The sequence below is a fragment of the Scyliorhinus torazame genome, chromosome 11, assembly GCF_047496885.1.
Source record: "Scyliorhinus torazame isolate Kashiwa2021f chromosome 11, sScyTor2.1, whole genome shotgun sequence".
Lineage (NCBI taxonomy): Eukaryota > Metazoa > Chordata > Chondrichthyes > Carcharhiniformes > Scyliorhinidae > Scyliorhinus > Scyliorhinus torazame.
Genome location: NC_092717.1, coordinates 239,415,795 through 239,435,975, shown reverse-complemented (window position 1 = coordinate 239,435,975; position 20,181 = coordinate 239,415,795). Strand labels below are relative to the sequence as shown.

Genomic DNA, 20,181 nt, shown 5'->3' with positions numbered 1-20,181 from the left:
GCGAGGCACGTGCTTGGTGTTCTTGACCACATTTGCTGGGTTCAGTTGCAGAGGCTCATCTCATCTCGACATTTGCAGTTTGAACAAAGTCGAAGGGGTTTCTCACGATTTAAGGCAGGATTTTCCAGCCCCGCCCTACCCGGGACCGGACGTTCCTGCCCCACGTCAACGGCCCTTTTGCTGGTCCGCCGAAATCTCCGGCCCGCCTGCAATGAGGGTAGATACGATTTCAGTTGATAGGGGTGTCTAGGCCTAGGGATAAAAGGTCTAAAGGTTAGAGCTGGATCTTTCAGGAGCAAAATTAAGAAACACTTGGACACTCAAAGGATGGGAGAAGTTTGGAATCTCTTCCGCAAAAGGCAATTATTGGGCGGGATTCTCTCAGCCCGGGCCCGTCGGGGGCCGATCTACGCGGCCCCCCCCCCCCGCCGATTCTCGGCCTGGGATGGGCCGAGCGGCCGTACCAAAAAACCCGAGTCCCGCCGCCGTCTCAGCCGGCGGGACCTCGGCGTGGAAGGGCTCGGGGGCGGCCTGTGGGGAGGGGTGTTTGACCCCGGGGGGAGGGGGGCCTCCGTTGTGGCTTGGCCCACAATCGGGGCCCACCGATCGGCGGGCCGGCCTCTCGGGCTGGGGGGCCTCCTTTCTTCCGCGCCGGCTCCTGTAGCCCTACGCCACGTTGCGTCGGGGCCGGCGTGGAGAAGGGAGCCACTGCGCAAGCGCGGACCCCAAGTCGCCCAATTGACGCTGGGATCAGCAGCTGGAGCAGCGTGGGTCGCTCCAGTGCCCTGCTGGCCCCCTGTAGGGGCCAGAATTGCTGATCCTGAGGCCGTGTCCGACGGGGTCTGCACTTAGCCTCAGGATCAGAGGATTCTGCCCAATGTTCGGTCAATTGTTAACTTTACATTTGAAATTGATAGATCTTTGTTACTTTAAGACATGTGGGCAAAGATGGGTATTTGGAGTGAAGCCTCAGATCAGTCATGAACTCACTGAATGGTGGTACAGGCTCGAGGGGATAAATGGTCTCCTCCTGTTCTTGTATTGCGATGAGTAACAGAAGTATCGGCTCTTATTCAGGTGTGCCTAATCAACATGAGAACACACACGAAAAGCTGCTCGCGTTACCTGGAGGAGTGTGGTCCAGCACCAGATGCCAATACACTACCTCAACCAACACCTGCCGCACACAGGTAAGCTTCTACCCTGCCAGGAGAACAGAGATCATTCGAAATAGAAAGCCGTTTGATGGGAATCCGCTATTGGGTAGCACCCGCCGAATAATCCCGAGTGCGCCAATAGCTTGACCAACAACCAATTTGAGATAATCAGTCGCGCTCATAACGTGGCTCATTTGCACTTGCTAGAAGCGACACACAATCATACACAGGGACCCATTCTCTGCAGACAAAAGGAATATGTTCAAGTCGTCTGCAAATTACCCAGGGAGGCTATAGTTACTCGTTGCTTTCTCCATGGCAATAGCTTGGCAAATCAGAGTTGATTTGCCTACCAATCAGCCGCCTTCTCTCCTATAATATAAATTGGTGCTAGCCATTAAAATTTGGCATTCTTGCATTTGTTCTGATGAGTGCAAGATGCAAAGCTTCAGCAACATGTCTCTTTTCAGCAATATTCATCATATAGATGACACGATCTGATCATATGTTCACCCAGCCATTCTGATGAGCAGGAGTAGGCTATCTGCCCCCCCCCCCCCCCCCCCCTGGAGCCTGCTCCGCTATTCAATAAGATCATGGCTGATCTTTTTGTGGACTCAGCTCCACTTACCGGCCCGCTCGCCATCCCTTTACTGTTCAAAAATCTATCTATCTTTCACGAGGCCATTAGATTCTGGGCAGCTTTGATTTGAAGTTAGTGCGAATGAAATCCCATACGTTGGTAAACCTAATTTAGTCCTTGTAAATAGTGCCTCTTTGTTTCTGAACACTTCATTAAGTCTCCAGTCACTGGGGAAAACAGCTTTCATGTAATGTGTCACTGTTTTATTAATGATTTATTGGATTCTGTACACGGATGATTACAAATCTCTGATACAGTAACTTTGTTGGAGTGTTAATGTAAACCCACTTGTGACACTAATGAAGATTATTATCATTATACAGTTAAAGTTGTGATGTTTCAATGATTCCTCCCACCCCCTTTCCCGCTCAAGCAACCCACTCCTGTCAAAATCAGGGCCATGAATTCCTACAGCACAGACCAAGGCCATTCAGCCTGGCATACCTGTGCCAGCCTATTTAGTGCCACAGCCCAACTTGGTCCCTTTAACCCTCTTCAAGAACATTCCCAGTTGCTTATTGACGTTTCTGTAGAATCTGCCACCACCCGTCGTTCAGGCAGCGCGGTGACGGTCCCAGCAACGTTCCGCGAGAAATAATGGCCGGAGGTGGTTGGGATTAATTTTTCTCGCCGGCAGCGCACCCCCGCCCACGGGTTTCCCGGCGGCGTGGGGTGGTTCCAGTGGGAAATCCCAGTGACAAGCGGCAGGGAGATAGAATCCCCTCGCCAGCGAACGGCACGCGACCGAGAAACCTTGTGGACAGTGCGGACGGGTGTTACACGTTACAGAGGGACATAGATAAGCTGCAGCGCTGGGCTGAGAGGTGGCAAATGGAGTTTAATGCAGAAAAGTGTGAGGTGATTCATTTTGGAAGGAATAACAGGAAGACAGAGTACTGGGCTAATGATAAGATTCTTGGCAGTGTGGATGAGCAGAGATCTCGGTGTCCATGTACATAGATCCCTGAAAGTTGCCACCCAGGTTGAGAGGGTTGTTAAGAAGGCGTACGGTGTGTTAGCTTTTATTGGTAGAGGGATTGAGTTTCAGAGCCATGAGGTCATGTTGCAGCTGTACAAAACTCTGGTGCGGCCGCATTTGGAGTATTGCGTGCAATTCTGGTCGCCGCATTATAGGAAGGATGTGGAAGCATTGGAAAGGGTGCAGAGGAGATTTACCAGAATGTTGCCTGGTATGGAGGGAAGATCTTATGGGGGAAGGCTGAGGGACTTGAGGCTGTTTTCATTAGAGAGAAGAAGGTTAAGAGGTGACTTAATTGAGGCATACAAGATGATCAGAGGATTGGATAGGGTGGACAGTGAGAGCCTTCTTCCTCGGATGGTGATGTCTAGCACGAGGGGACATAGCTTTAAATTGAGGGGAGATAGATATAGGACAGATGTCAGAGGTAGGTTCTTTACTCAGAGAGTAGTAAGGGTGTGGAATGCCCTGCCTGCAACAGTAGTGGACTCGCCAACACTGAGGGCATTCAAATGGTCATTGGATAGACATATGGACGATAAGGGAATAGTGTAGATGGGCTTTAGAGTGGTTTCACAGGTTGGCGCAACATCGAGGGCCGAAGGGCCTGTACTGCGCTGTAATGTTCTATGTTCTATGGGGGCTGTAGACTCCCGTTCAATTTCTCCTCGTCGCCCCCCTTGTTCCTTTATCAGTTATTTGAAACCTGTGACTCCCAGTTATTGACCCATTGAGAGAAGAAATTGTTCCTTCTGAGTTTTTCCATTGGGACCTCGTATAACAAATACTGTTGTAGGGCGCAATCTACCAGCTGCGTTGCGCCCAAAAGGCGGCGTAGCCGATAGATGCTGGGAGCTCCGTCTTTTTTCTTAATTTAGAGTGCCCAATTGATTTTTTTTTCCAATTAGGGGGCAATTTAGCGTGGCCAATCCACCTAACCTGCACATCGTCGGGTTGTGGGGGTGAGGCCCACGCAGACACGGGGAGAATGTGCAAACTCCACACGGACAGTGACCCAGAGCTGGGATCGAACCTGGGACATTGGCACCGTGAGGCAGCAGTGCTAACCACTGCACCACCATGCTGCCCAGGAGATCTGTCTTTAATAATAATAATAATAATAATCTTTATTAGTGTCACAAGTAGGCTTACATTAACACTGCAATGATGTTACTGTGAAATTCCCTGAGTCGCCACATTCCGCGCCTGTTAATAATAATAATAATAATCGCTTATTGTCACAAGTAGGCTTCAATGAAGTTACTGTGAAAAGCCCCTAGCTGCCACATTCCGGCTCCTGTTCGGGGAGGCCGGTACGGGAATTGAACCCGCGCTGCTGCCTTGTTCTGCATTACAAGCCAGCTGTTTAGCCCACTGTGCTAAACCAGCCCCCTATTCGGGTCCACAGATGGAGAATTCAGAATTGTGGGTGGGATCAGTATTTTGCAAATCAGGACATTGGAGCGAGGCAGCTAGTCTCACTCTACTATGTACTCCCATGATCCCCCACAAACAGGGACCAGATGGAACTGTACATGGGGGTCACCCAGGGCATCGGAGGTCCCCAGGGTGTTGCCCTCTGGGCAATGTGGTAACCTGCCATTGCCACCAGGCTGGCATTTTCCCATGCCGGGAATCGGACCCGGGGGTGCCCTGCGCTTGTGAGGTGGGATGCAGGGGGACCCCGAGGACCCCCCTTATAGGTGGGTTGGGGCTTTCGGGGAGCCCGGGGTTGCATGGGGGCGGTGGTTGAGAAATCAGGAGACCATTTACATATTGTGTCCTGATCTCTTCCTGCATTGAGGGGTTCCGGTGAGCAGAGCTCCACAGTGCAGCAAACGGGAGGTGCCCGCCCCGCCCCCTTGCAGCCTCAGCTGCGGCCCCTCTGATTGGGCCAACAGCTGGGAGGCGGTGTCAGGATTGGCTGCTGCCAAGAAGATTGCCGCCAGGGTCCTGCTGCTATCCCGCACCGTCCCGAGAGTAAGTCGGGACATCCTGCATGACAGCCAAACGCCGGCCAGCGTTTCAAGTGTGTGAACCTTCTGCCAAATAAATGCATGGATAAGAGGAGGCTGGGAAGAGTTCTGATCGAAGTATTCAAAACCATGCGAGGTCTGGACAGAGGAGATAGGGAGAAACTGTTCCCATTGGTGAAAAGATCGAGGGCAAGAGGCCACAGATTTAAGATAATTGGCAGAAGAAGCGAATGCGATGTGAGAAAAATGTGGGGTCTGGAATGCGCTGTCTGGAATTGTGGCGGGCGACGGCTCAATCGAGGCATTCAAGGGGGCGTTAGATGGTTCCATGGGAAAGGAAACAACTTGCAGCGTTAACGGGGAGAAGGCAGGAGAATGGCACCGTGTGAAATGCTCATTCGGAGAGCTGGGGCAGACACGATGGGCCGAATGGCTTCCTTCTGCACATTAACAATTCTGCGATACGTTTCCGAATGTTGTATTTGAAGTGGTTTCGGATATGTTAGTTGCTGCTCTTTTATCATTCAAAAACGATATAACCGCGCGATTCTTTTCTATTTTCAAGGCCCATGGAAGCAAATCCATGGGCATATACCTGCCCATATTGCCAAGAGAGGGACTATAATCAGGAGGACTTGATAACACACTGTTCTGCACATCATTATGATGACCGTCGGCGAGTGGTAGGTGCCCGAATGTTGCTTCCTCTTAATATCCATATTATTTGTGCAATGAAAATATTTACAGAATGTGAGTTCCATATCGAAGATCAGGAGGTGCTCTCCGACGACTCTGCGCGTTTGTCTGACATTCAGACCTCGAGCACCCTCTACCCTTCGCCGTCGCAGTCTGTGTCGGCCAGAATGACAGAAGGGATTGCACAATTGGCCTGGGTTGGGTAAAGAGAGACACACGGAGACAGAATTAGCATTTGTACAGCATCTTTCCTGGCCTGTGCACCTCCGAATGCTCTTGCAGTCAATGAAGTACCATGAAAGAGATCACGCAATGCTTCCACTTTTTATTTCTAACTCGGATAAGCTCCAGACTAAAGCAAGCTGATGCAGTGCTTTGAAAGCCTTGAATATGGAGCTTAATTCCCTGGAAAACTCACACTTAACTCTTGTATAATTTTCTCAATCACGCTCTGTTGATATGACTTGTACAGATATTGTTCAATAAAACACATTATTGGATTCATTTAAAAACAGATTTAAAATAAATTTTCGAGTACCTGATTTTTATTTACCAATTAAGGGGCAATTTAGCGTGGCCAATCCACCTACCCTGTACACCTTTGGGTGGTGGGGGTGAGACCCACGCAGACACGGGGAGAATGTGCAAACTCCGCACGGACAGTGGCCCGGGATCAAACCCGGGTCCTCAGTGAGGCAGCAGTGCTAGCCACTGTGCCACCGTGCCGCCCACATTATTCGATTCAGCATGACCGCTGCTACGGGAGATCTGTTGGAGGATCAATTATGTTTCCTGTTGATTTGTTTTCTTTTATTTGTTTACGGGATTTGGGCGTCGCTGGCGAGGTCAGCATTTGTTGCCCATCCCTAATTGTCCTTGAGAAGGTGATGGTGAGCTGCCTTCTCGAACCGCTGCAGTCTGTGTGGTGTAGGTCCACCCACAGTGCAGTAAGGAAATTCCAGGATTTGTGACAGTGAAGGAACAGCCAATATATTTTCAAGTCAGAATGGTGCTTAGCTTGGAGGGGAACCTCCAGGTCACGGGGCTCCCAGGCCCCTGCCTTTGAAGTGGCAAAGGTCACGGGTTTAGAAGGCGCTGTCGACTGAGCCTTGGTGAGTTGCTGCAGTGCATCTTGTAAATGGTACACACTGTTGCTACTGTTCTTCAGGGGCCCAGGGAATGAATGTTTAAAGTTGTGAATGGGATGCCTATCAAGTGGGCTGCTTTATCCTGGATGGTGTCGAGCTTCTTGACTATTGTTGGAGCTGCACTCACCCAGGCAAGTTAATGTAAGCCCTACTTGTGACAATAAAGATTATTATTATTACACTCCTGAATGTGTTGGTGGCCAGACCTTGGGGAATCAGGAGGTGAGTTACTCATCGCAGGATTCCTAGTGTCTGAACTGCTCATGTAGCCACAGTATTTATATGGCTCGTCCAGTTCAGTTTCTGGTCAGTGGTAACCCACAGGATGTTCATTGGCTCATTCAAGAAATTTTTAAATATTGTCTGGTGAGGTTGTTTACATTGATGGAGAAGGAGTGACTTGCACTTTCATCACACCTTTCATGACCATTAGACATTCCAAAGTACTTCACAATCAATGAGGTACTTTTGAAGTACTGTTGTGATGTGGGAAACACTGCAGCCACTGTTTACACGGCAAGCTGCTACAAACAGCAACATGATAATGACCAGATAGTCTGTTTTTAGTGATGATTGGCAGATGAATATTGACCAAGACATCGGCGGTATCTCCCCTACTCTCCTTGAAAATAGTGCCATGTGATTTTATTGTGCCCACCTGAGAATCTAGAGGAGCCCATGGTTCAAACTCAGATCCAAAAGACAACCGCTCTGACAATGCAGCACTCCCTCAGTTCCGCACAGGAGCATCAGCCTTGATTTTTTTGGGCTCAAGCCGTGAGTTGGGAATCAAACCCACATCATTGTGACTGCAAGATGGAAGTAACATGGCATGGCAGTTCTGGTCACCTCACTGTAGGAAGGATGTGGAAGCATTGGAAAGGGTGCAGAGGAGATTGACCAGGATGCTGCCTGGTTTGGAGGGTAGGTCTTATGAGGAAAGGTTGAGGGAGCTAGGGCTTTTCTCATTGGTGCGAAGGAGGATGAGAGGCGACTTAATAGAGATTTATAAGATGATGAGGGGGGTAGATCGAGTTCAGAGACTATTTCCTTGAGTGGATGTAGCAGTTACAACGGGGCATAACTATAAGGTTCAGGGTGGGAGATGTAAGAGGGATGTCCAAGGTAGGTTCTTTACTCACAGAGTGGTTAGGGTGTGGAATGGACTGCCTGCTGTGATAGTGGAGTTGGACACTTTTGGAACTTTCAAGCGGTTATTGGATAGGCACATGGAGCACACCAGAATGACAGGGAGTGGGATAGCTTGATCTTGGTTTCGGACAAGGCTCGGCACAACATCGAGGGCCGAAGGGCCTGTTCTGTGCTGTACTGTTCTATGTTCTAACATCAATGACACTCTCAATATTTTCCACTTGAAACTTTGGATTCTTGTCCTGTAGGTCTGTCCTATCTGTGCATCGATGCCATGGGGCGATTCAGGTTATTACAGCAGGAACTTCATGGCGCACCTTAACCTGCGACACCAATTCGAATATGAAAACTTTGTGGTGAGTGTCATTTCAGACCCTATTTATAGCCAGAGGATTCACTGAAAAGGTTTTTTTATTACTTATTCATTCTTTGCATGTGGTATTGTTGGCTCGGCCAGCATTTGTTGCCCATTCATTTCTCTTTAAAAAAAATATTTTTATTAGGGTATTTGCAATTTTTAAAATAATAACAATAACAGCGACATAAGCATGGTACAATAAACATTTCCACCCCCGTCACAATCTTCACACACACCAACCATACAACAACAATCCGGCCCTCTCCCCCCCCCCCCCCCCCCCCCCCCCCCCCCGCTTTGGAATACTGCATCTGCTGACATTTTAATTTTCCTCGGGAAAGTCGACGAACGGCTGCCCCCTCCGGATGAGCCCTAACATTGACCCTCTTAAGGCGAACTTTATTTTCTCAAGAAACCCAGCCATGTCACTAACCCAGGTCTCTACACTCGGGGGTTTCGAGTCGATCCACATTAATAAGATCCGTCTCCGGGTACCAGGGAGGCAAAGGCCAAGACATCGGCCTCTCTTGCCCCCTGGACTCCCGGCTCTTCCGACACTCCAAGGATTGCCACCTCCGGACTCGGCACCACCCGTGTTTTTAGTACCGTGGACATTGCCTTTGCGAAACCCTGCCAAAATCCTCTGAGCTTCAGGCATGCCCAAAACATGTGGACATGATTTGCTGGGCTTCTCGCACACCTATCCTCAGCCCTGAAAAACTTGCTCATCCAGGCCACCGTCATGTGTGCCCGGTGGACTACCTTGAATTGTATCAGGCTGAGCCTGGCACATGATGAGGAGGTATTAACCCTGCTTAGGGCATCCGTCCACAGTTCCGCCTCTATCTCCCCCTAGCTTGTCTTCCCACTTGCCCCTAAGTTCCTCCACCGGAGTTTCCTCCGCCTCCGAAAGCTCCTGGTAAATATCTGAAACCTTCCCCTCTCCCACCCAGGTACTGGAAACTACTCTATCCTGTATCCCCCGTGGCGGCAGCAGCAGAAAGGCCGGCACCTGTTTTCTCAGGAAGTCTCGCACCTGCAAATACCTAAACCCATTCCCTGCTGGCAATTCAAATTTATCCTCCAAGGCTTTCAAGCTGGGAAAGCTCCCGTCTATAAATAGATCCCCCATCCTTCTAATTCCTGCCCTTTGCCATCTCCGGAACCCACCATCTAGCCTACCCGGTACAAACCGATGATTATTATAAATTGGGGTCCAAACCGATGCTCCCTCCACTCTCTTATATCTCCTCCACTGTCCCCAGATCCTCAGAGCCGCCACCACCACCGGACTTGTGGAGTATCGGGGCCGGTGAGAACGGAAGAGGTGCCGTTATCAGTGCTCCCAAACTTTTATTTGTTGTCCATTCCTCATTGCCCCTTGATTAGCTGTTTAGCACAGGGCTAAATCGCTGGCTTTGAAAGCAGACCAAGGCAGGCCAGCAGCACGGTTTGATTCCCGTAACAGCCTCCCCGAACAGGTGCCAGAATGTGGCGACTAGGGGCTTTTCACAGTAACTTCATTTGAAGCCTACTTGTGACAATAAGCGATTTTCATTTTCATAAGGGGGTGGGTGTTCCACCTTCTTGAACCGCTGCAGTCCATGTGGTGTAGGTACATCCACAATGCTGTTTGGGAGGGAGTTCCAGGATTTTGACCCAGTGACAGTGAAGGCACGGGAGCACAGTGGTTAGCACTGTTGCTTCACAGCTCCAGGTTCCCAAGTTCGATTCCCGGCTTGGGTCACTGTCTGTGCAGAGTCTGCACATTCTCCCCGTGTGTGCGTGGGTTTCCTCCGGGCGCTCCGGTTTCCTCCCACAAGTCCAAAGACATGCAGGTTAGGTGGATTGGCCGTGCTGAATTGTCACTTTGTGTCCAAAAAAGTTGGATGGAGTTACCGGGCTAGGGAGATAGGGTGGATGTGTGGGCTTGGGTAGGGTGCTCTTTCCAAGGGCCGGTGTAGACTCGACGGGCCGAATGGCCTCCTTCTGCACTGTGAATTCTATGATGTGTTTTCAAGTCAGGATGGTTTGTGGCTCGGAGGGGACTTGCAGATGATGTCCGTCTGCTGCCCATATCCTTCTCGGTGGTAGAGGTCACAGGTTTGGGAGGTTCTGTCGAAGGAGCTTTGGGTAATTGCCTCTTGTAGGTGGTAAGCCCTGCAGCCAAGGTGCCCTGGTGGTGGAAGGACTGAATCATAGAATCATAGAATGCACAGTGCATTGGACTGTGGGAGGAAACCGGAGCAACCGGAGGAAACCCACGCAGGCAAGGGGAGAACGTGCAGACTCCGCACAGACAGTGACCCAAGCCGGGAATCGAACCTGGGACCCTGGACAAACAACAAAGAACAAAGAAATGTACAGCACAGGAACAGGCCCTTCGGCCCTCCAAGCCCGTGCCGACCATGCTGCCCGACTAAACTACAATCTTCTACACTTCCTGGGTCCGTATCCTTCTATTCCCATCCTATTCATGTATTTGTCAAGATGCCCCTTAAATGTCACTATCGTCCCTGCTTCCACTACCTCCTCCGGTAGCGAGTTCCAGGCACCCACTACCCTCTGCGTAAAAAACTTGCCTCGTACATCTACTCTAAACCTTGCCCCTCTCACCTTAAACCTATGCCCCCTAGTAATTGACCCCTCTACCCTGGGGAAAAGCCTCTGACTATCCACTCTGTCTATGCCCCTCATAATTTTGTATACCTCTATCAGGTCTCCCCTCAACCTCCTTTGTTCCAGTGAGAACAAACCGAGTTTATTCAATCGCTCCTCATAGCTAATGCCCTCCATACCAGGCAACATTCTGGTAAATCTCTTCTGCACCCTCTCTAAAGCCTCCACATCCTTCTGGTAGTGTGGCGACCAGAATTGAACACTATACTCCAAGTGTGGCCTAACTAAGGTTCTATACAGCTGCAACATGACTTGCCAATTCTTATACTCAATGCCCCGGCCAATGAAGGCAAGCATGCCGTATGCCTTCTTGACTACCTTCTCCACCTGTGTTGCCTCTTTCAATGACCTGTGGACCTGTACTCCTAGATCTCTTTGACTTTCAATACTCTTGAGGGTTCTACCATTCACTGTATATTCTGTGAATATTCTAGAGCTGTGAAGCGACTGTGCTAGCCACTATGCTACCGTGCCCCCCTTTGAATTCACCTTGTTGATTGTTGTGAGCATTGAGAGCAACATTGAATTGGTTACACGTGGCCGGGAACACAAACATTGGTGAAGGTGTCCGTGTTTACGACTGATGTTGAGGGTCCAGTCCTTAGCGGTGTAAAAAAAAATCAACATCTCAGGAGATCTGTCTGCGGAGGAGTCAAGACCATGAACCACTTCCTTTCCATAAATTCATTAGACACAGGAGCAGAATTAAGCCATTTGGCCCATCGAGTCTGCTCCGCCATTCTATCATGGCTGATTCTGGCCTGGCCTTAACTCCACCGTCCTGCCCGTTCTCCATAACCCTTCAACCCATTACCAATTCAAAATCTGTCTCACTCCTCCTTAAATTTATTCACTGTCCCAGCATTCACCCCACTCTGGGTAGCGGATTCCACAGATTCACAACCCTTTGGGAGAAGTAGTTCCTCCTCAACTCGGTTTTAAATTTGCTCCCTCTTATTCGAACCTCTCGTTCTAGAATTCCCCACAAGAGGAAGCATCAGCTCCCCGGTTACTTTATCCATACCTTTTAGGATCTTGTATACCTGAATTTGATCTCCCTCCATTCTTCTAAACTCTAGAGAGTACAGGCCTATAAGGTTCCATCTCTCTTCGTACGACAAACCCCTCACCTCTGGAATCAACCGAGTGAACCTCCCTCTGAACGGTTTCAGATCATTTTGGCTGAACAACAGTGCCACCTTGTGGATGTGCCAAGAGAAGCATGGTGTCAATTCTGTGACGGATGGGTTTGTAACAGGTCCAGAAACACCTTTGTCTGAGATCGCAACTGCGAGCTCCTAACTATGAGTTGTTTTACTGGGTTTATCGAACAAACAGATTGAGGTCTTGCACATTTTATCCTAAATCCCAAAACTAAGAACATCCAAAAACTGCACTTTATCGAACGGTAATGCGGGAAGTCACTAACACAAGCAAACACGAACCCCACTGACCACACCTAATCGTTTGTGTGGCAGTCCCTGACCCGAGCTGTGATAAGCCCCACAAACACGGGCAGCACGGTAGCACAGTGGTTAGCACAGTTGCTTCACAGCTCCAGGGTCCCAGGTTCGATTCCCGGCTTGGGTCACTGCCTGTGCGGAGTCTGCACGTTCTCCCCGGAGCACCCGGAGGAAACCCACGCAGAACGGGGAGAATGCACAAACTCCACCACAGTCACCTGAAGCTGGAGTTGAACCTGGGACCCTGGTGCTGTGAGACAGCAGTGCTAACCACTATGCCACCGTGCTGCCCGGTACATTTTAACCACAGGCTTCAGCGTCTTGCGGTGCCACACATCAAAAACTCAGTTCCAAATACAGTCAGGTGGCATGGTACATAAAATTCTAGTTAGAAAATGGTCCAAAGTCCTTCGCGTGAGGAGATTTGGTAACGGCTTTATCTGTGCACTTCATTTGGGTTGGTAGGAGAGGGGAGAGGTGTAGTGGCGGGGGGGGGCGGGGGGCGGCGGTGGGGAGGTCAGATGTCTCATGGTAGGGGAAAAGTCAGAGCCTGGCATGGGAGATCTGTGTCTTGGAGGGAAGGGGTTTGGGGATTTGTGGCCTGGATTGGTTGGGGACCTGAGGTTGAGGGTGGGACGTGGGTTTAATATCATTCACCTCTGCATAAAATTGCTCCTGATCAATGGAGCCCGTTTGCGTCAGTTTCAAAGTTACTAACTTTGTATTTACGTTCGCTGCAGTTTTCTTCGACCTGGACAACATTCAATTCTTCCCCAATGAAATGTACCCTTATCTGATAAATAAAGGTCACAACAGAGAGCTTCTCTGGAATGGCCAATAAAACCATATCTGCAGCTTCCAATAATCCTGATATTCCCCCGTACGCAAAGCTATTTGGGGTCTCGTGGAGAGGTTAGACACACTGGATCTTGACAGAAGATGTAAATTCTTTCTCCACCTGGATCCATCAAGTCCTGACTTGCTGGAGACCCTGGGATTCGGAAAACCAGGTCATCCACCGTTAAAGAGAGGCTCATGGCCCCACTAGCAAATCTGAAGCAGCAACCTCTCTCTTTGGGACTGTTCACAGAATCATAGAATTTACAGTGCGGTAGGAGGCCATTCGGCCCATCGAGTCGAAGACTTGAATCTCACTCCACCTCCCTGAAACATGCCTGCTTTGTTCCGATTAAAAGTTCTCCCGGAATGATTCTGCGTCGCTGTTTAAATTAACTGAACTGAATGAGACACGCCAGGAGATTGGTGGTTCAATTCCTGTTCAGGATTGAGTTGGATCATTACAGGGAGGATGGTGTAATTCCAATGTAAACATTCCCAGCGAGCTCCCTGAGCTGGGGCTTGGAAAACCAGCCACAGTTACCAATCCACGTCACTCATGTAAGATATGTTTGCCTGGTCATTTGCCAAAGATGTTTCGTGTTCATTCCTGAGACGTGGGCACCGGCGGCTAGACCAGCATTTGTTGCCCTTTCCTAATTGCCCCTTGATAAGGTTGTGGTGGTCTGTTTTCTGGAACTGTTATGGCCCATGTGGTGCAGGTACACCCACAGTGCTGTTAGGGAGGGAGTTCCGGGATTTTAACCCAGTGACTTTGAAGGAACGGCCGATATATCTCCAAGTCAGGATGGTGAGTGACTTGGAGGGGAACGGGCAGGTGATTGCGGGCGGCACGGTGGCACAGTGGTTAGCACTGTTGCTTCACAGTGCCAGGATCCCAGGTTCGATTCCCAGCTTGGGTCACTGTCTGTGCAAAGTCTGCACCTTCTCCCCGTGTCTGCGTGGGTTTCCTCCGGGGGCTCCGGTTTCCTCCCGCAAGTCCCGAAAGACGTGCTTGTTAGGTGAATTGGACATTCTGAATTCTCCCTCCGTGTACCCGAACAGGCGCCGGAATGTGGCGACTAGGGGCTTTTCACAGTAACTTCATTGCAGTGTTAATGTAAGCCTACTTGTGACAATAAACATTATTATTACTTTGTTCCCATGGTCTTGACCTTCTAGGTGATCGAGGTCACAGATTTGGGAGATCCGGTCGGAGGGGCTTTGGGGAGTCTTGACATGATGTGGCTTGGTGTGGTTGCTCTGAATAGTCTAACTCACATGGGTCAAATGTGTTACCCGGGGAACAGAATTATCCGGCCCACTGTGTGTTTTAACGTGTGTACTGACGTTGCGGTTCTGGATGAGCAATGCTTCTGTTTGTGCTTTCCATAGTGGGTGAGTGAGAGCTGGGGTTAGCACCTGAATTAGCAAGGCAGTGGGAAGCAGCCTCCCTCAGCCTGGACTTCTGACAAAACCTTTGCGCAGTCCAGCAGGAGGTGGCGTGTTGAAACCAAAAGATCAGAGCAGTGGCGACACGGGATAAAGACTCACTCGGGGAACTGTTAACCTTAAAAATTGTTCTCTCTGGCGAGGGGAAACAAATTCAGATATCTGCAGGTGCGGGACTTCCTTTGTAAACAGGTGTCAACCGTTCCTACCGCTGAGGGGGATTCAGGACAGGGTAATTTCCAGAGGGTGGGTAGGGGAGGGGAGCGTCTCGGACATCTGTAAGGAGCTTATGGAGTCGGAGGAGACGCAGACCGAGGAAGTGAAGCGTAAGTGGGAGGAGGAGCTGGGAGGTGAGATAGAGGATGGTTTATGGGCAGACGCGTTGAGTAGAGTCAACGCGTCCGCAACATGTGCCAGGCTCAGCCTGATACAATTTAAGGTTGTTCACCGGGCTCACATGACAGTGGCCCGGATGAGCAGATTCTTTGGGGTGGAGGACAGGTGCACAAAATGCGCAGGAGGACCAGCGAACCATGTCCACATGTTCTGGGCATGTCCAAAGCTTCGGGGATTTTGGCAGGGGTTTGCAGATGTCATGTCCACGGTGTTAAAAACAAGGGTGGCACTGAGTCCAGAGGTGGCGATGTTCGGGGTGTCGGAAGACCCGGGAATCCAGGAGGAGAAAGAGGCAGACGTTCTGGCCTTTGCTTCTCTGGTAGCCCGGAGACGGATACTGTTAGCATGGAGGGACCCAAAGCCCCCAAGTCGGAGACCGGGCTATCGGACATGGCTAGCTTTCTCTGTTTGGAGAAAATTAAGTTCGCTTTGAGAGCGTCACTGTTAGGGTTCGCCCGGAGGTGGCAACCGTTCGTCGACTTCCTTGCGGAAAATTAATCGTCAGCAAACGGGGGAGGGTAGTAGTTTAGGTTAGAGTAGGGGGTTAATAAGTGTGGGACCTGGACGAAAGGTAAACGGTTTATGCACTATGTTTATGGTTTCATGTATATTGTCTATTTTGTTGTTGTTTCTATACCACAAATACCTCAATAAAATATTTATTTTTTAAAAAATTGTTCTCTTGTTTCAGGATTTCAGTCAAGATGAAGTACTGATGATGCAAGACACCATCTTTAATTCATATCAGCATTTTGCTCAGATTCCGTTTTAATAAAAGCTTCCAGCAGCAAATCTCTCACTCCAATAAGAGATGAAACCATGCTTTGCACACCAGCCTTCGAAAAGTGAATTCACAATCAAGCATTAAATCACCTCATCTAAAACCCTGATTAAAATTGGTTTGGGGGTCTTCTGTAGAACAATGGGAGGGCTTCCCGCTGGTGGGACCCTGTAGTCCCAACCGAAGGCGACCCACCGTGGTGGGCTCCCCAGCGGCGGGACGGACGAGCCACGCTAAATACCGTAGACATCGACGGGACGGGAAGATGCCGCCCAGTGTTCTTTCAGTCTGTTGAAAGTTGTCAATCTCAAAGCAACAATTTCTTGATCAATTGTATCAAATCTATTGAGGCTTCTATTTCTCTAGGTCTTTGTTGTATATTTAATTGTAAATCTTCACTTCCATGTGAATAATCAAGACATTATGGGACTTTTTTTTCTGTATTCATTCACGGGCGTCGCTGGGGCTGGACCAGCATTTGTTGTCCCTCCCTAATTGCCGTTGACCTGAGCGTCTCGCTCGGCCATTTCAGAGGGGAGCAGTTAAGAGACAACCACATCGCTGTGGGTCTGGAGTCACATGTAGGCCAGACTGGGCAAGGACGGCAGATTTCCTTCCCTAAAGGACATTAGTGAACCAGAAGGGTTTTTACAACAAAGTGTGATAGTAGTCACAATGACTGTGATTAGCTTTCAATTCCAGATTTATTAATTAAATTCAAAGGGGCTTTGAACCCATGTCCCAAGACCTGAGCCTGGGCCAGGGAATTGCGACTCCAATGGCATTACCACTACGCTACTGTCTCCCTTTTACTGAACTTTGCAACTCTCTGTCCCTTTGTGAGTAACTTGGTGTTCGATTGATCATTTCATCTGGACTGAAGGGAAACTAATTCACATTTGGTAGCAGAGAAGGTTCTCACGGAGCCTCGCCAGGAGCAGACAGTGTAACTTTCAGATCATGTCCGGGTGCGAAGGAGGGATCGGGCCCCCAAATGTGAGTACCCTTGTTACCACTTTGGTTTCTGGAGAGACTCTTACAAGGCCAGGTCAGTCCAGCGAACCCGTTACAGTCCGGGTTAGAGGCCCGGGAAGGGTTGGGGTCCCATAAGAGGTTAGAGTCCTCTTCGAATTCTGGGTTGGAGTCCCGTAAGAGGTTAGAGTCCTCTTCGAATCCCTGGGTTGGAGTCCCGTAAGAGGTTAGAGTCCTCTTCGAATTCTGGGTTGGAGTCCCGTAAGAGGCTAGAGTCCTCTTCGAATCCCTGGGTTGGAGTCCCGTAAGAGGTTAGAGTCCTCTTCGAATCCCTGGGTTGGAGTCCCGTAAGAGGTTAGAGTCCTCTTCGAATCCCTGGGTTGGAGTCCCGTAAGAGGTTAGAGTCCTCTTCGAATTCTGGGTTGGAGTCCCGTAAGAGGCTAGAGTCCTCTTCGAATCCCTGGGTTGGAGTCCCGTAAGAGGTTAGAGTCCTCTTCGAATTCGGGTTGGAGTCCCGTAAGAGGCTAGAGTCCTCTTCGAATTCTGGGTTGGAGTCCCGTAAGAGGCTAGAGTCCTCTTCGAATTCTGGGTTGGAGTCCCGTAAGAGGCTAGAGTCCTCTTCGAATCCCTGGGTTGGAGTCCCGTAAGAGGTTAGAGTCCTCTTCGAATCCCTGGGTTGGAGTCCCGTAAGAGGTTAGAGTCCTCTTCGAATTCTGGGTTGGAGTCCCGTAAGAGGTTAGAGTCCTCTTTGAATTAGAAAGGTGCTTGACTGTTGATGATCCTTCTGGTTGCTTGATACCTTCGCGATAAAAGGTTGCCCTTAAAACACGTGATTGTCTCAACCAGTGTCTTGACTTGTTCGACACTCCGGGTTGACTATTGGCTACAGCGGAGAACGGATAACTCCGTCCAAATTATAGTTCTTCTCATCAGGTGCGGATGACACCTTAAACTCCACAATAAACAGGGTTTCACTGTTGCGTACCCTGTCGGAACACTCGAACAATTTCTTAAATCTGTTAGTTCTGTCTTTAATTCTCTGAGTCTGTTTGTCTGTCTGTTGTTCTGTCTTTGATTTCCTGAGTCTGTCAGTCTGTTTAAGTCAGTCTGTCTTTGTAGTGATGTAGTGTTTTTTGACTTTGAGTCTGGGTTTAGCTGAAGATTAGCTCTCTCTCTCTTTTCATGTTTCATTTCCAGACTTTGACCTTCTAAAAGTTACTTTCGAACAATTGCCTAAGCCTCCTGATTGGGCAACAGGGCAGGATAAACCCGTTTAAATTCTTGATTGAATAAGCGATTTAGGATCGCTACCAAAATTAAATAGGTAACCACACGGATCATCCGAGGATAGGAGACAATGGGTAATACTCTGGGTAGCACCTCTGATAGTGGAAGCGTGCTTCAGACTCTTTGCGAACAGTATCCGGAACATTCTAAGCAGCTGCGGCAGTTGTCGGGGGAATTGCATAAGAATTTGGGAAAAGGGAATTGGCCCCTGGGAGGATCAAAAGATTTACCCACGGTTATGGAGGCACAGCAGATTATTTGGCAACATAACTGTAGCTCCACGGCTAAGAAATTGATTGAGTTATGGCGGGAGTACTGCCAAAAATAAAAAAAATGCATCTTTATTGGCTAGTTGGCAGGCTAACGCTTTAAAGTTGGATATTGAATTAACAGAAGGGGGAATTGTTAAGACTGCAGGGGTTTTGAGAAAGGAATGTGCCCACCATAGAAAAGGACCTAAGTCTGTAAAACCCCCCATTTCTAAATCAGGACCATACGGTCAAATGGTCAAATGGCCGGCCTTGCCTTGACCGAGGGAGACGATGAGGATGACCCTGAAAATTGGCTATATAGGGGACGACCGACCGTTACACCGCCACTACGGCCGCCTCCACCTTATATTCAAGCCCTTTATCCACCACTCCCCCCGCCACTACCACCACCTCCACCGTCGCAAGGAGGTCCGGCGACTCGCATTGTTTGAAGTTTTAATTCCCAGGCTAATTCTAAACATTTATTTTAAAATATCAAACACAATAACTTATTAAACATATAACTGAACCAATCTCATGCTGTCTCTTAGTTTTCTGTAGATGAATTCGTCGATTCTATTAAAGAAAGCACTACTAACAAGATATGTTAATTTCTTAAAATTAATAAAGCAATATTCAGAATACTGACAGTTTTCTTATGTTGACAGTTCTTGACTATCCCGCCTGCACTCAGATCCTTGCTTCTATTTATAACCATGATGTGGAGATGCCGGCGTTGGACTGGGGTGAGCACAGTACGAAGTCTTACAACACCAGGTTAAAGTCCAACAGGTTTATTTCGATGTCACTAGCTTTCGGAGCGCTGCTCCTTCCTCCTCCTTCACCTGAGGAAGGAGCAGCGCTCCGAAAGCTAGTGACATAGAAACAAACAAACCTGTTGGACTTTAACCTGGTGTTGTAAGACTTCGTACTACTACTCTATTTATAACAGCCTCCAGTCGGCGGCTAACCTTACCCTCCAGCAGGACATTGTGGTTTACAGTTCCCACTCTGTCACGGCACTGCTCGGACAGCTCCAAACCCAACATTTAACCGTGGCTCGGCAGAACAAATACGAGGTTTATCTCCTGAATAATCCCAAGTTCCAATTTCGCCACTGCACCACTATCAATCCAGCAAGTTTTCTCTCCGAACCATCCTCTGCTACCAAATGTGAATTTTCGTTTCCCTTCAGTCCGGATGAAATGATGAATCGAACACCAAGTTACTTCAACAAACGTACGTTTATTCACGGCCGGGACTTGAGCACTGTACTTCAGAGAGTCTGCAGTTGCAAGTCGAAGTTAATACAGCAGACAATTACTTATATAATTAAATGACAATGTTTCCTTCCTAAGGACAGCCCCCTTAGAGGAGGCCTGAGAATTACAGCATTCTGTGGCTCTCAGCTAAAATATAGTTATCTGTAGAATTAGAAATGATTCCCAAGGCCGTGTTTTGTTACTGTAACTGTCTAGCGCAAAAACATAAGCGATAACTAAATGCCTTGAAATTCCATGAGACTAAAAACTCTGACATTTCATTTTCCCATCAAGCTCTATTCTAGCTCCAGACTAAAAACTCTGTTTGACATTCTATAGCTTGAGCCATATTCTCACCTTTACCATCACTTTCTCATCTGTTGACCATTCCATTGCGCACTACCTCTCCCAGACAGCATTCTTCCCCATGTGTTACCCAGTCATCTGTCCCAAAAGTCATTCTATCTTGTGACATCTGATTGATCATCAAAGTGAATTCTTACATAATTTATTTTGCCCTGACCAACATTTATCCCTCAACCAATATTATTAGGAACACATCATCTGGTCATTAACTCTTTGTTGTTTGTGGGATTTTGCTTTGCTTAGATTTCTGCTGTGTTGCTATGTTACAACAGTTCAAAAATATCTCATTGACTGTGAAGCACTTTGGGACATCTTGAGGTTCGGAG

At 48.8% G+C, this 20,181-nt stretch overlaps 1 protein-coding gene across 1 annotated transcript in view; it reads left to right on the top strand.

The window, feature by feature from the left end:
- The window catches only part of rnf125 (ring finger protein 125, E3 ubiquitin protein ligase), a 32,162-nt gene extending 13,151 nt beyond the window's left edge, over positions 1 to 19,011 (top strand). The window contains exons 3-6 of the mRNA XM_072468476.1: positions 1,078 to 1,190; positions 5,321 to 5,438; positions 8,000 to 8,107; positions 15,628 to 19,011. Coding sequence (XP_072324577.1) covers positions 1,078 to 1,190; positions 5,321 to 5,438; positions 8,000 to 8,107; positions 15,628 to 15,708 — 420 coding nt within the window. The 3' untranslated portion in view covers positions 15,709 to 19,011. The remainder of the gene's footprint in view (positions 1 to 1,077; positions 1,191 to 5,320; positions 5,439 to 7,999; positions 8,108 to 15,627) is intronic.
- The last annotated feature ends 1,170 nt before the right edge of the window (positions 19,012 to 20,181 follow it).